Source organism: Boleophthalmus pectinirostris, unplaced genomic scaffold (assembly GCF_026225935.1).
Source record: "Boleophthalmus pectinirostris isolate CB_2022bp ecotype Guang Dong unplaced genomic scaffold, ASM2622593v1 HiC_scaffold_4, whole genome shotgun sequence".
In the NCBI taxonomy this organism is placed as follows: domain Eukaryota; kingdom Metazoa; phylum Chordata; class Actinopteri; order Gobiiformes; family Gobiidae; genus Boleophthalmus; species Boleophthalmus pectinirostris.
In genome coordinates, this window is record NW_026571353.1 from 33,204,043 (window position 1) to 33,221,085 (window position 17,043).

The 17,043-nt window shown below is 39.0% G+C and overlaps 1 protein-coding gene across 1 annotated transcript in view; it reads right to left on the reverse strand.

Annotated features, from left to right (window-relative positions):
• The window catches only part of trim36 (tripartite motif containing 36), an 80,760-nt gene that overhangs the window by 59,400 nt on the left and 4,317 nt on the right, over window positions 1–17,043 (reverse strand). Inside the window, 1 exon segment of the mRNA XM_055161625.1 lies at window positions 4,226–4,460. Coding sequence (XP_055017600.1) covers window positions 4,226–4,460 — 235 coding nt within the window.

The window sequence follows — 17,043 nt, forward strand, 5'->3', positions numbered from 1 at the left end:
AACTAAAAGAACCAGAACTAAAACCAGAACTAAACCAGAACTAAAACCAGAACTAAAACCAGACTAAAACCAGGACTAAAACCAGGACTAAAACCAGGACTAAAACCAGGACTAAAACCAGGACTAAAACAGGACTAAAACCAGAACTAACCAGGACTAAAACCAGGACTAAAACCAGGACTAAAACCAGGACTAAAACCAGGACTAAAACCAGGACGGCGTTTCCCTGCTGCTGATATCACTGTGATTTTAACGAATTCGTATGAAGAAAAATTAAAAACCCACTACTTCAATCCAGGTTAAAAATGCATTGTGACGTGCATTACTGACATTTGTACCAAGTAAAATATCACCTTTTTTTTCCCTTGTAATGCCTTACACTACTGCATTACAGCAAAAAGCAACGCATCACAGTAATTTGTTACTTTTATAACGCGTTACTCCCAACACAGGTTTCTGAACATATTTAAGGTCTAAACTTCTGGATTAGCAGGTTTTATGAATGTAAACAGGATCTTTTTTTGTTTGCAGAAGTAATTTACATTAAAAGTGAAGTGCAAATAGAGCCTGTAGGATATTGGCTGCTTGAGAGGAAAAAATAAAGGAAAAAAAATATCACAGGAGACTAGAAAAACATCACAGATTTCGTCAGAATGTTCATGGGGGATCTTCTGGCCCCACTGACCCTGGCTCCAATTAACTTTACGATGAAATATTGTCACATCTCGTCAGTTTGGCCTTAAAATAATCATATTAACCTACTCTACATGGTCCTGGTGTTTTTATTTTGTGGAAATGGCTCCAAATTTTGCCCTTAAAACTGCGAGTATCATGAGCTTCACTATCACTACGTCACACTCCCTTAGTCCGCTTCTTTATACACTCTAGGGACGCAGCAAAGGGCGTGGAGACTAGACTGATATCAATCTGTATTAAAATATTACAGAAGAGATCAGTCTGGATTTTTTTAAACTGAATTTTATTGTAAGATGCCCTCCCCCTGAGACCAGCCCTTTTTTCTCATGAACAAATACAAGAATAGATCATTATTGTGTTCTGGACAAAACATTTTGAGCTGAACAATGCATTTCCCTTCAGACTGTATTTGTGAAGTTGAAGTCCCGTGCAGCTGGAAACAATGTGGATTAAAGGGAGGATCATATGCCTTTTATCCTCTGTGCTTACTTCCTGTAATATTGACTTTCTTGTGAGTCATTGTGGAGCCTATAATAAATATGATACATGCATTTCCTTTAGTTCAAACAGAAACTCTGGCTCCTCTGTGCTGAGCAATGTATAAAATGTGTATGTTCCAGACTTTAAATTACTGGTATGTGGGATAATAATCTGGTTTTACCCATTTTAGTTCAGATTAATTTAAAAAGGTGCACTCTCTTTTCCATGTTGTTGCTGCTGAACTTTGAATTTCCTTCAGGATCAAGAAAAGTAACTATCATCCATCTTTTCTGATAGATTTAATTTACCCATCATCAGTGTTGGGAGTAACGCGTTATAAAAGTAACATATTACTGTAATGCGTTGCTTTTTGCTGTAACGCAGTAATGTTCGGGATTACAGGGAAAAAAGTGGTAATATTTTACTCGGTACAAATGTCAGTAACGCGCGTTACAATGCTTTTTTTAACCTGGATTGAAGTGGTGGGTTTTTCGCTAAAATTACCGTGATATTAGCAGCAATGAAATGCCAAAGACGTGCCCGCGTAGACTGTCAGGTAACTGCGAGCGAAAGGACCGGCGCAGAACTCCACGGCACTAACCACAGCTGAGGCCCAATCGCGTCTTGCAGACATCCTGTTCCACGGACTCTGGGTACTCTCAGGGGCTGTCCTAAATTGCAAGTTCTAGTCCTGGTTTAGACCTGGTTTAGACCTGGTTTAGACCTGGTTTAGACCTGGTTTAGACCTGGTTCAGTCCATATACGGCGCAAAAGTTCAGCATCTTCGCAGTTATTTTGTTGAGAGTAACTTAAGTGTTGCAACAGTCATGTAATGTTTTATATTTTAAAAAACACAGTAATATAACAAATTACTTTGAAATGACACTAACAAGTAATAAATAACACATTACAGTTTTAAAGTAATTTACCCATCATGCATTTATTCAATTATTACAGGTGTTCCTTTTGCTTGGAAATAACCTGGAAAAACACGTGTTCTTACTGTTACTAGGATCGCCTCTCCAGTCTCTGACCTGTAACATGGCCTGGTACTATCACCTGCTTGGCAAAAGGAGAAATTCAATGTGTCATTTGTTTCCCAATATGTTTTGCAGATCATCCAAGCTGCTTCTTCAGCCACTTCCAACTGAAGAAGCAGCTTGGATGATCTGCGAAACAATTGACAAATTGCATTTCTCCTTTTGCCATGGATTCTATCTGGACAGCTGAGGGATTTTAAACTTATTCCGTAATTTCCGGACTATAAGCTGCCATTTTCTTTTTTTACACTTTGAACCCTATGGCTAATAAAACAATGTGGCGAATATATGGACGGATTATTTGTTTTTCACATTGTCCATTCATATTTACGGTCTATGGTTTGGCAACACCGTGGATACGTGCAGCCTGACCGCAGAAGACACAACTGTCTGTGCGGCTCACACATGGATCTAGGGTGAACATGAAGTTGCTACACTAGAGAGCGATATTGTCAGTGCACTCAAACAGTTTACTGCCATGTGATAAAATAAGTTACGATGCTAAATTAACATTAGTGAGTGGCATACGTCTTAATAACCTGTTTGCATAAATGATGAGAAGAAACATCTCGAACTTCAGTAGCCTGACATCCACCCACACCTGATTGATAGAACTAACCCCCAGGAGAGTCAGAAATCTGCTGAAATCCTCCAAGACTCTGACATGATCCAGACAAGACAGAGACTCTTTCTGCAGGAGACATGCGCAGATGGAGAGACGGGAGTGATGCGCCGAGGAAGATTCTAGTTTGATTGTGTTTTGAACAGCTATTTTGAGCTTCATGCACACACCCCTCTCCTCATGGAAAACACACGAAGAAATGCAGATGATGCAGCTTTTAAGTTAAAGACGAGTGATCTGACTGTGAAAGAAGTAAACAAAGCTGCTGCACGTGAACTCGACATCACTGAGTCGATGGTGAGATTTTGGCGACGGCAGCGTGACGAACTGACTCAATGCAAAAAGACAATTAAAACTTTCAGGGGTGATAAAAGCAGACGACCCGAACTTGAAAACGTTCTTGAAGACGTGGACACCTGCGGCTTATATTCAGGTGTGGCCAATATATTTACAATTTTAAAATGTAGTTAAAATTTTGTTGATACGGCTTATATTCAGGTGCTCTCAATTGTCCAGAAAATACAGTAATCTGCTTTTTTCCATGGAGACAGATTAGATGAATGCCATACGGTGGAACTTTCCAAGCAAAGCCTTAACATGTCCATTGAGACAAGCAAGGAACATACCAATAAACGTCAAATAACGCATCTTTAATATACAATTAACCAGAATACCAAAGTTGTGTAACCAGTTGGACGTTAAAGAATCTGCCACCTGCTTGTCTCCGTGGAAATGTTCTGTATTCATCTTTCTTTTTCACGCAATAACATGGATCATCTTATTGAGAGTGGGCTTGCTCCTTCACAGATCAGACATGTAACCTGGCCCTGTGGTGTCCCCTGCTGTCTCTGGGGAACATTCCAAACATTCCAGAGAGCAGAGAAGCTGGTGAGGGACCTTCCAGAAAACCACCAGTGCACCTTTAAGAGCAATTTTGTTACCTCATTAGCGGCTCGAAATACGGAGCAACACATCTAAACAGGTCACTGAAAGCCCCGGTCATCAACAGTGTGACAAATGGCAGCACTAAAACAACATGAGGCTGCAACATTCTCGAAGAGGTGAGACGCTGATGCTGTCAATTACCAAAATAAAACCTGAGATACAACCAAAATGGGGCTAAAAATTAAATTGTATACATCTAATTGAGTTTATTTGGGCACCTATTGAGATTTGGTGATATTTTTACCTAGTGTTATCACAATACAAAAAAAATACTAAAATACTTACTAAAGATCATCATTTTTGTCTTTGATACCAGCTCAAATGAGTATCTAGTTTCAAAACCAGTTTTAGTATTGATTATTATCTGATTTTCAACCCTAATGCAGATGAAATACAAACTAATTCCAAAAGAGTAAACAAAATATTTGTGGTCTCCCTGTACCTGATCTGACAAGGCGGTCCAGTCTTTCCATGGAGGGAGACGGGACCCGGGACCTGGGGCTGCCGGGTAAGGAGCACTCGGAGCCCGCGTCGAAGGAGTCGTCGTGGTTGAGCATGAGCAGCTCGCGGACACATTTGTGACAGACGCTGTGCTGACAGGGCAGGATCAGGGGGTGAGTGAAGAGCTCCTTACAGATGGGGCAAATCAGCTCCCTCTCTATGTTCTTTATAGGGACCTGGAGGAGACAAGATGGATTATTTAGGAGAGAACAAGGCTTGTGGCAGTTTAATGTTCTACAAAAATTAGTTTGTGTTGTGTTTACTGACAAAAAGTTGGAAAAAAGTGGAAAAGATTAAAAGAAACTTGCAGTATAATCATTCATACAAGCATATATAGTTAAAGTTTGTTCCATTTTAAAAAGCTACAGTATGAATCTTTCTGGAGGAGATGTCACGTCACCTACATGATTCCATGGAAACAGAAAGTTAAAGCCATAGTTCGGAACATTTTCCAAGGAGATAGATAGATTTGATGTCATTTTGTGGAAGGTTACTAGCCTGATTCATCCTCGCAGCATTAGGATTTGTTCGCTCGACAGTAGGTGGGTACTTTTTTTATTTAACCAAACGCTGCTATTTGGTATGTAATGTGCCAAACTCGTTAGGAAGAAGAGCAATAACGTCTTTCCCCTTGATAAAATTCACCAAACATTCTCTTTGTTCCAGTTTTAAATCCTCGATCTCGGGAATCGTTGACAACACAGAATGTCTGTCTTCGTCTACATCCATCTTGACAGTTTTGTTTACTGTTGTGCTGTTCCACAAAGGGACACAGACATGTGCTTGAGTTTAACGTCATGGCTTCACAACTTTTCGCTACAACTTCTGGGGTTCTTGCAAAACATCTAGTGTATTTCAATTCCTGACCTAGTCGCTGTGGAGAAATTAAATTGAGCGGAGGAACTAGGTAACGCCAGCCTGGCTCAAAGATTACAACCAAAGGAGCAACATTTCCAGAGAAACAGGCCCTAGTAGAGTCAGGTTTGTGGAGATGCAAGCCCGCTCGCTGTAATTTTCGAGCCACAACTAATATTTTTACAAGCACATTTTAGTATCATAGAACTGATATAAAAAGTATCAAACCTGATACTTAGGTTGAGAATCCAAAAAGGTTAAGAATCCAAAAAAAAAAAAGAGTATATCGACACCTTCCTAAAATAAGTTCTTAATAAATAAGTTTTTCAGGAAACACAAAAAATTTACCCAAAACTTTAAATTATGGCATTCAATGGTGTTTTCATTAAGATGGTAAGTAAGTAAGTCAGTAAATCTTTACTTATATAGCACCTTTCACAGATTAAAAAAATAAATAAATAAAAAATTTAAAAAATCACAAAGTGCTTTACAGAGCAAAAACAACATAAAAACAACATAAACAAGATGTAAGTATTCAAGTAATGCAAGTAAACAGTACGTAACAAAGGATGATACCTGGCATAATAAGAACACCGTTTTGTTTTTTATGTTACTAATAGGGGTGTAACGATATCCAAGTCTCACGATACGATATCATCACAGTATGAACCTCATGGTATGATATTTATTGCGGAAGCTCACGATATGGTGGGAAGTCTCACGATTAGGGATGTAACAATATCCAAATCACTCTGTACGATATTCAGATATTTTGTGGAGGCTAACAAACTTTTTTTCTCTTAAAATGCCTTGACAAGACATAATCCAAAGAACTAAGACTTAAAAGTGCTTAGAACTGTTATTTCTATTATAGTCTACACTGAAATGGAGCAAAGGATCATGGTCTATGTAGTTCCCTCTGTCTTTTTTTTTTTTTTTTTTTTAGTAATTGCTGCACCATAAACCTTAATTTCAGCAAAGAGACTTGTAATTCGATATATTGTGATGGTCCACGATATTACGGTGAGAACTTTGACAATACGATATCACAATATTTTGATTATTGTTACATCCCTAGTTACTAAAATGAAATAAATAAATAAATTAGACCATGCCTTTTGTGACATGGGCAAAATATTATTATTTTTTGTCAATACAGCTCACCCCCATAAGGCAGGGCACTTGCCAGATGTTGATTGTTTTAATTTATCCACAAACTACTATACTAAAAACGTCCTCATACTTATTTTTTACTTATTTTATGTTATTGTGATAAGCAAGACTAGTTTCAGTGATTTTCTTTTAGCTAAATAATACATTACAAACACTTTCCCACGGCCTGGTTTTAATGCAAAAACACAAATAGTCCAAGTCCAGCTGGTCTTTAGCACGTTTGTTACATAACACCAGATTAAGCGCAGCTAAATCTAAATCTATCCAAATGGTTAAACACATCCCGGGAGCTCACGTTTGAAAGCTAAAAACGTGCAGACAATTTCCCCCAATTCCTCTTTTGTTTCCAGCCCAACATGAAACTTTTTGCAAATCGCCAACTGCGTGTCCATCCATTCATTCAGTCAGTCAGTCACACCTGTTAACCCCAAACGCACGTCGTAAAATGTGCAAGACTAAAAATATCCCGCAAAGAAAAGACGATAAACTGTGAATGAAATGAAGAAAAAAGGCATTGTTGTTGGTTTTTAATTAAGCTAGCTGGCAGCTGCAATCGGCGTGTTTTCAGATGCTGCAAGATCCCGAACAATGACGAGACAAAAAAACACACCAAACTTCATCCTCGTCTCCAAAAAGTCTCATTACGCGCGACTTACCCCGATAAAACTGCTGCGTCGCCGCTCCGTAGTCATTGTGGAGGCGGTGAAAACGATTCCCGAGTCTCAAAACGCGAAACTTTATCCCGTAGTTTGTTCTTTGAGGGTAAAAACAACTTGTGAATGCGAGCAGGAGATGCGGAGTCCGTGTGGATGAGTGAATTTAAATAGAGTGACGGTGCGCAGTGGAGAGAGGAGAGGGAGCGCACACGGGGGTGCCAGATCTCACCGCAGAAACAAGAAAACGGGAGCGATGAAGTAACATTTTCGCGATTTGTGGTAAGTTCGCTGTTATAATAGGCATAATGAGCTTTAATTTCAGTCCACACCCTGTCATCGGCTTACTTTGATTGTATGGTTTTACTTCTTCATGTTTTATGGGAAAACTCGGGCTGGGTATCGTTAAGAACTTGACGATACGATACATATCTTGATGCATAGGCCACGTACGATACATATCTCGATACACAGGCCATGATACGATACATAGCTCGATACAAACGCCACGATACGATACATTTCTCGACAGATAGGCCACGATACGATACATATCTTAATACATAGGCCACAAAATGATACATAGCTCAATACATAGGGCACGATACGATACATACCTTGATACATAGGCCACGATACGATGCATATCTCGATACATAGGCCACAATACGATACATATCTCGATACAGTGAGCTTTCGATTCGATACAATATATTTCAAATCAATTCGATACGGTTCAATAAAAAATAAAGGCTAAATCATGGCTGTGATACTAAAAGTCTTTGTTAAACCACTTCTTGTGCAAAGTTCATATAAAACACAAACATTTTACTCGTCAAAACAGTGAAAATGTCAAATGTGTCACATAAACAAATTTCTTTCCTCTAAACTGTAGCGTTGTAACAAAATAATTTAGTAAAATATACCAAAAAATACTCGATACAGCAGCAGTCTAATATATCGATACTGTATCATCACATTAAACAATACGAAATATTGATATTTTTGCACACTCCTAGGGAATACTGCACTGAGTTCAATGTATGTACAATGTTATACTTAGTTGTAATTTGAACGAACAATAAATAAATGAATGAAAATGAAATAAAAACAAAATATTTCCAGTTAACTTCGGTGGATATGCTATAGTAGAGCTATAGTCTTTTAACATTCTAATATTTAAGTAAGTAGACATTTCTAGTCGAACTGTGTGTTGTTTTTTTATTTATTCTTTTACTATTTTAACTATATGAACTGTAACGACACTTGAGAAGATGACATTTCTATTTATATCTTATATTATATTATATTATACTTACAATTACATTTACTAACTTGATTTAAGTGTAAGTGCTAATAAATAATAAATTTTCACTTTCAGCTATGAGTTAGGTAATGTTAGGCTGCATTAAAAAGTAAGCTGTGGTCCGGTTTATTTTAAAATCCAAAAATATGTATGTAATTCTTTAGGTTACATGAACAAATACGCAAGACTGACCACTGTGCTGCATTTACAACACAACAGAAGATGTTTTGTTTTAATTTCAGTAATGTGGCCTATTAAAAGACATTTAAAACTTATAATAGTAATACTAAAACAAATATTCTGTGAAATTCTGGCTTGCTGAAAACCCTCTCTGAAACAATCCCAAAATACATAGCCTGGAGAAATGAAAAGTGAGCTCACAATTGCTGAAACTGCGCAAACCTGGCAACCCAGAAGCCTTCGCACGGCGGAGGGGGGCAGGAGGGAGAGACAGAAGGGGCGGGCTCTTGTTTCCATAGCAACCACTGCCGCGTTTAAGAGCAAATAAGAGTCATAAATCTGAATGGTCGGACTTTGATTCGGTTTAATACACGCAGCACGCAGTCTTAAATAATGTCAAGTGGGACGAGTAGAGACCAGTCTGTGAAAGGGAAGCTGAAATAGTAAAACAGATCTTTTTTTTTAAACCAGGTCTAAACCAGGACTAAATCAGGACTAAAACCAGAACTAAAACCAGATCTAAACCAGGTCTAAACCAGGTATAAACTGGGACTAAATCAGGACTAAAACCAGAACTAAAACCAGATCTAAACCAGGTCTAAACCAGGTATAAACTGGGACTAAATCAGGACTGAAAGCAGGACTAAAAGCAGGATTAAACCAGAACTAAAACCAGGATCAAACCAGGTCTAAACTGGGACTAAATCAGGACTGAAAGCAGGACTAAAATCAGAACTAAAAGAAGGTCTAAACAAGATCTAAACCAGGACTAAATCAGGACTAAAAGCAGGACTAAAACCAGGTTTAAACTAGGTCTAAACGAGGACTAAACCAGGACTAAATCAGGACTAAAAGCAGGACTAAAACCAGGTCTAAACCAGGACTAAATCAGGACTAAAAGCAGGACTAAAATCAGAACTAAAAGAAGGTCTAAACTAGGTCTAAACCAGGACTAAACCAGGACTAAATCAGGACTAAAACCAGGTCTAAACTAGGTCTAAAACAGGACTAAATCAAGACTAAAAGCAGGACTAAAACCAGGTCTAAACTAGATCTAAATGAGGACTAAACCAGGACTAAACTAGGTCTAAAACAGGACTAAATCAAGACTAAAAGCAGGACTAAAACCAGGTCTAAACTAGGTCTAAATGAGGACTAAACCAGGACTAAATCAGGACTAAAAGCAGGACTAAAACCAGGTCTAAACCAGGACTAAACCAGGACTAAATCAGGACTAAAAGCAGGACTAAATCCAGAACTAAAACCAGAACTAAAACCAGGTCTAAACTAGGTCTAAAACAGGACTAAACCAGGACTAAATCAGGACTAAAAGCAGGACTAAAATCAGAACTAAAACCAGAACTAAAACCAGGTCTAAACTAGGTCTAAAACAGGACTAAATCAGGACTAACTCAGGACTAAATCAGGACTAAAACCAGGTCTAAACCAGGATCAAAACCAGGTCTAAACTGGGACTAAATCAGGACAAAAAGCAGGACTAAACCAGAATTAAAAACCAGGTCTAAACCAGGTTTAAACCAGGAATAAACCAGGACTAAATGCTGGATCATGACCCTCAGGTGGATTGCAACATTTTTTGGGGGGTTTGCCTTGTCACAATCTGAATATAGTTCTGCAATATTCAGTTCTGACACGTGAGAGAGCGAGTGAGTCAGCGAATCCCGTCTGCCTGCCCCCGAGGAGTGTTTCTGCAGCTAAAGTTGAGAAATTCTTGCTTATGGAGACATTTTATTGCTGGTTCAATTACTGTTTGTCATTGTTTAAAACTTAAGTAATACTAATTGTTCAGAGAGACACGATCACTCAGTCATAGGGATGTAAAAATAACAGAAATATCGTGATATCGTCAAAAGTCTCACAATAATATCGTGGACCATCACAATATATCAAATTACAAGTCTCTTTGATTAAATTAAGAGTTATGGTGCAGCAATAGTTAAAAAAAAGACAAAGGGAACTACATAGACCATGATCCTTTGCTCCATTTCAGTGCAGACTACAAGAAGAAACAACAGTTCCAAACACTTTTAAGTCTAAGTTCTTTTGGATTAAGTCTTGTCAAGGCATTTTAAGAGGAAAAAATCGCATATACCACAAAATATCTCAATAAATATCGTACCGTGAGATGTATATCGTGAAAATATTGTACCGAGAAATTTGTTTTTTTTATTGTTCCATTCCTAATCGTGAGCCCTCCCACCAAATCGTGAGCTTTTCCATTATATCGCAATAAATATCGTACTATGAGGTTCATACGGTGACGATATTGTATCGTGAGACTGGGATATGGTTACACCCCTAGAAACTACATTTCCCATGATTCATTTCAGTGCAGACAACATGAAGAGATATGTTTTTTACTTGAATTCTTGGGATTATGATGGAAATAATTCACACCAAAATCTTGTCAAGGTATTTTAAAAGCAAAACAGTGTCCCATCTACAATTATATTAGCTTCTTCAAAATATCGCAATAAATATCGCACCGTGAGATGTGTATCGTGATAATATCGTATCGTGAGTTTTGGATATTGTTACATTCCTGTTCAGTTCCTATTCCTATCAAATATCCTAATTAAAGTTCAATAACGGTCAAATCCACCTTTAATTTGTGATTTATCAATAATGTTTATTGACTTATTTGCGAAGGTTTGTGACTTTTAAAATATAGGACAGAGAAAAAGAAAAAAAGTTTGGGAAAACACTGCTTTAATATATAAGATGTTTTTGACCTGTGGTATCTAATCTTAGTCCTGGTTTAGACCTGGTTTTAGTTCTGGTTTAGTCCTGGTTTAGAACTGGTTTAGACCTGGTTAAATCCTGGTTCAGACCTGGTTTAGACCTGGTTTTAGTCCTGATTTTAGTCCTGGTTTAGAACTGGTTTAGACCTGGTTAAATCCTGGTTCAGACCTGGTTTAGACCTGGTTTTAGTCCTGATTTTAGTCTTGCTTTTAGTCCTGCTTTAGTCCTGGTTTAGACCTGGTTAAATCCTGGTTCAGACCTGGTTTAGACCTGGTTTTAGTCCTGATTTTAGTCCTGGTTTAGAACTGGTTTAGACCTGGTTAAATCCTGGTTCAGACCTGGTTTAGACCTGGTTTTAGTCCTGATTTTAGTCCTGGTTTAGAACTGGTTTAGACCTGGTTAAATCCTGGTTCAGACCTGGTTTAGACCTGGTTTTAGTCCTGATTTTAGTCCTGGTTTAGAACTGGTTTAGACCTGGTTAAATCCTGGTTCAGACCTGGTTTAGACCTGGTTTTAGTCCTGATTTTAGTCTTGCTTTTAGTCCTGCTTTAGTCCTGGTTTAGACCTGGTTTAGACCTGGTTTAGTCCTGGTTTAGACCTGGTTTTAGTCCTGGTTTAGTCCTGATTTTAGTCATGCTTTTAGTCCTGATTTAGTCCTGGTTTAGTCCTGGCTTAAACCTGGTTTAGACCTGGTTTTAGTACTGGTTTAGTCCTGGGTTTAGTCCTGATTTTAGCCCTGGTTTAGAACTGGTTTTAATCCTGGTTTTAGTCCAGATTTTAGTCCTGGTTTAGTCCTGGTTTAGTCCTGGCTTAAACCTGGTTTAGACCTGGTTTTAGTACTTGTTTAGTCCTGGATTTAGTCCAGATTTTAGTCCTGGTTTTAGTTCTGGTTTAGACCTGGTTTAGTCCTGATTTAGTCCTGGTTTAGTCCTGGTTTAGACCTGGTTTTAGTCTAAACCAGGTCTATGAGTAGGTTGCCAGAGTAACGACATAATTCTACAGCTCATACTCACACACACAATCACCGATCTCAACACTGCTGCAGATGTGAACAGATGTGGACCGTTTGGACAGATGTGGTGCCACCCCAGGGGGAGACGGGCATCACCTATTGAAAACCGCTGCTCTATGGTATATTTACTGCTCTATGGTCAAAACGTATAGAAATTAAACCCCCTTATATTATAATGGATTTTATTTTATTTTGAATCTGATTATTGTCCATATGAAGAAAGCTACATTTATAGTCCAAGGACAGTTCATACAGGAATAGCAGCTGCCCCATTTGTGTCATCATATTCCTACACACCACAACATGAAAACAAACAGGTCAGATGAGCGTCTCCACACACTGAGGCTGATGGTGGAGTTTAATATTATGCTTTGTTTGTGGTTAGTTCTGGTTTAGTCCCAGTTTTAGTCCTGGCTTAGTCCTGATTTTAGTCCTGATTTAGTCCTAGTTTAGACCTGGTTTAGACCTCGTTTAGACCTAGATTAGTCCTGGTTTAGTCCTGGTTTAGTCCTGGTTAAACCTGGTTTAGTCCTGGTTTCTGGTTTACTCCTGGTTTAGTCATGATTTTAGTCCTGCTTTTAGTTCTGATTTAGTCCTGGTTTAGGCCTGGTTTGACCTGGTTTTAGTCCTGGTTAAGTCCTGGTCTAGACCTAGTTTTATTTCTGGTTTTAGTCCTGGCTTAGTCCTGTTTTAGACCTGGTTTAGACCTGGTTTTAGTGGTTTATCTGGTTAGTTTTTAGTCCTGGTTTAGTCCTGGTTTATGGTTTAGTTTTTAGTCATGATTTGAGTCCATGATTTTTAGTTCTGATTTTGTCCTGGTTTAGGCCTGGTTTAGACCTGGTTTAGTCCTGGTTTAGACCTGGTTTAGTCCTGGTTTTCACCTGGTTTTAGTCCTGATTTTAGTCCTGGTTTAGACATGACTTAGTCCTGGTTTAGACCTGGTTTAGTTCCGGTTTAGACCTGGTTTTAATCCTGATTTTTCCTGGTTTAGTCCTGATTTTAGTCATCATATTCCTAACACAGCACAAACATGAAAACAAACAGGTCAGATGAGCGTCTCCACACACTGAGGCTGATGGTGGAGTTTAATATTATGCTTTGTTTCTGCACATTCAGGCCTTTATGTGTTTGTGAAGAGCCTTTGTTTTAGATGTGTGCCGTGCATTGTCCTAAAACTGATGGAGAGATCCGCCCACAGACACGAGACGTATGCATTTGTCTCATTTAGTATTCTGAATGTTAGATACGGAATTACGGATTACTGCACGAAATATTTTTATGTGAAAGCTTCTATATTACACAAAACTGACTCTTGTGAGCTTTAAGTCATGTCAGAATGTTGTTACCTCTTCAAAAATGAAACAAAACACAACTCCAGAACAATATTTTTACACCTTTTAAGACACTCAAAGGACTTTCTGCTTACTCAGTAGTGGTAAGATACTCTTGCAGTCACAGCTGCCCTGGGGAAGTGAGGCTGCCAATCTGTGCCATCAATAAGGCTGTGCAGTTAATTGCAAACATTTTGATTGCAATTTCGATTTGTGTGTTACATTTCCAAACTTGAAACGATAAAACTTGAAATAAAATTTATTTTGGGATATGTTTTATATAAATAAGTAAATATAGACATTGTAGAACAGCTGGATATATAGTTTATTTTGGATACATTTATGTTTTTTTATGCCTTATTTCATGTTCGAAGTGTATTTTATTCATTTTATGTTTTATACATCACAAAACTGCCCTAATGTACATTTTTGCAGCCTATATTTATTTTTAAATTGATAGTTTTGGTCATGGGTCAAATGGTCACCTTTTTCCATAGCACTTTTCCACCTTCAAGACACTCAAAGTGCTTTACAACAAGAAACCACAGACCCATTCTCACACACATTCACACACCAGTGTACGCAGACACTCGGGACGAGGTGGGTTAAGTGTCTTGCCCAAGGACTCAACAACAGCATTCATCTGTGGAATCACACCAGCCAACCTGTGGGTCAGTGGATCTGACCGCTCAACCAAAAATGTTTATGTCGAGAGCGGGATTCAAACTGCCAACCTTCAGATCAGTGGATGAACGCTTTGTTTTGTTTCATTCACATGTGTTTAACACACAAAACCTGCATATTTAGGCTGAGCTTTGTGATATCATGTGGTAATACAGGAAGTGCTCCGCTGTGTTTTAAAACTCCATGCAGCTTCATAAGAATAATTTGAACAACTTCAGTCCTGGAATTTCCAATCTCTACTGGTGGAACAGAGCATTTTGTGCTCTGGAGATGTAGACAGGCTAATAATAAAGTGTTACTCAAACACGTGAATGAAACAAAACACAATTCCAGATATGTTTTTGATGGGGTAAAACATTATAACTTTGTTTAAAGCTCTCAAGAGGGATTTGTGTGTAATATAGGATCTTATTCTGCATAAACAAAACTGCAATCCTTTTAGTTTAGATCGGCACAAACATGTTCTGAAATGTGTTTGTTTGCTCATATTCCAGTCTGTTTGTGAATTCTTCTGGAGTTTAAAATGTAAACTCTGAACAGAATCCTATAATTATAACACAAATTCCAAATCTTTCATAGCAGGCAATGCTGGTGAAGTGCCTTGCTTAAGGACACAACAACGCTTTTGCACTATAGCCACTTTGGCACTTGTTATTCCCATCCGAGTAAAAGCCCAGCCCTGCGTCGCTTCAGAGATCAGACGAAACTGGCAGGGCTCTACGTTTAAAGCTGCTCAAAGTGCTTTTTAAAAATCCATTAGTTTAGTCGTTCTGTCACGTCAAAAAGGCTCCCATCACCACACTTCATGCACACTCACAGATATTTTAGATATTTAAGAATTTAACAGGCAGCCTATTGTTAAGATTTAAACTGATTTCGAATACTAAAGGCTCGATACTGAATACTGATTCTGATGCCACAATGATCATCAAAACACCCTTTCTTTAGACAAAACAATGCCAATTTCGACTAGTGTTGTAGGCAAGATCACACGAATCGAGACCAAGACCTGTCCGAGACCACAGGGTCCCGAGACCAGGACAAGACCAAGACCTCTGAAGGTTGAGACTGAGACAAGACCGAGACTTTTAAAGGCCGAAACTGAGACAACACAGAGACCACGTCCCATCGAGACCAAATCAAGACCATCTTTGTAAGTTTCGACATTTATTTGTATTTTACTGTTATTTTGTCACGTATATATCAATGTTTTTACAAATCTATCTCCATTTTATCACTCCAAGGTGTCCAAGCACCTTCAAGACCGAGATAAGACCGAGTCCAAGCTCCTTCAAGACCGAGACAAGACCGAGTCCAAGCTCCTTCAAGACCGAGACAAGACCAAGTCCGAGCACCTTCAAGACCGAGACAGGACCGAGTCCAAGCACCTTCAAGACCGACTCCAAGCGCCTTCAAGACTGAGACAAGACCAAGTCCAAGCGCCTTCAAGACCGAGACAAGACCGAGCCCAAGCACCTTCAAGACCGAGACAAGACCCAGTCCAAACTCCTTCAAGACCGAGACAAGACCGAGCCCAAGCGCCTTCAAGACCGAGACAAGACCAAGTCCAAACTCCTTCAAGACCGAGACAAGACCGAGCCCAAGCGCCTTCAAGACCGAGACAAGACCGAGCCCAAGCGCCTTCAAGACCGAGACAAGACCGAGTCCAAGCGCCTTCAAGACCGAGACAAGACCGACTCCAAGCGCCTTCAAGACTGAGACAAGACCAAGTCCAAGCACCTTCAAGACCGAGCCCAAGCGCCTTCAAGACCAAGACAAGACCGATCCCAAGCGCCTTCAAGACCGAGACAAGACCGAGCCCAAGCGCCTTCAAAACCGAGACAAGACCCAGTCCAAACTCCTTCAAGACCGAGACAAGACTGAGCCCAAGCGCCTTCAAGACCGAGACAAGACCGAGCCCAAGCGCCTTCAAGACCGAGACAAGACCGAGTCCAAGCGCCTTCAAGACCGAGACAAGACCAAGTCCAAACTCCTTCAAGACCGAGACAAGACCGAGTCCAAGCACCTTCAAGACCGAGACAAGACCGAGTCCAAGCGCCTTCAAGACCGAGACAAGACCAAGTCCAAACTCCTTCAAGACCGAGACAAGACCAAGTCCAAACTCCTTCAAGACCGAGACAAGACCAAGTCCAAACTCCTTCAAGACCAAGACAAGACCGAGCCCAAGCGCCTTCAAGATCGAGACAATTCTTAATTTAACGTTTATTTCAAATAGCACCAATCAAAAACAGTCTCAAAGCAGATTTTAATTTAGATATTTTTATTCTCTTGGTTTGCTTTGAGCCACTTGTGAATTCAGCGTCAACCATGGCTCTATAATAAAAACTATTTTTATTCTCGTTCTATGGTGTCAACTGAACAAAGTTTATCGCTGCTACTTGCTTCTCATCATGGAGTTCAACAATTACTTTCTGATATAAAAGAAGAGGAAATGTTTGTCCACAAAACTCTAATGATGTTTCAGGTAAGTTCTTCTAGCACATCAACTTTAGGAGCAAATAAACCAGAGAGAATAAAATATGAAATAAAAATAATCTGCACTGAGGCAATTTTTTGACTGGTGTTTATGTGAAATAAACTTTAAAATTAAATATTGGAAATAAAAGTCGAAATCTGTTTTTTTGTTTTTGTTTTTTTGTTTTGACACTAAAATGGAAAAATTAAATAACTGTTTTCCCATTTCATTGTTTTTCATTCTTAATTGAAATTCAAAAGAACAAACAGTACACGGATCCAGCTCCAATCAGTTTTATTATAACGTCCTTTGGCGAGACATTTCCC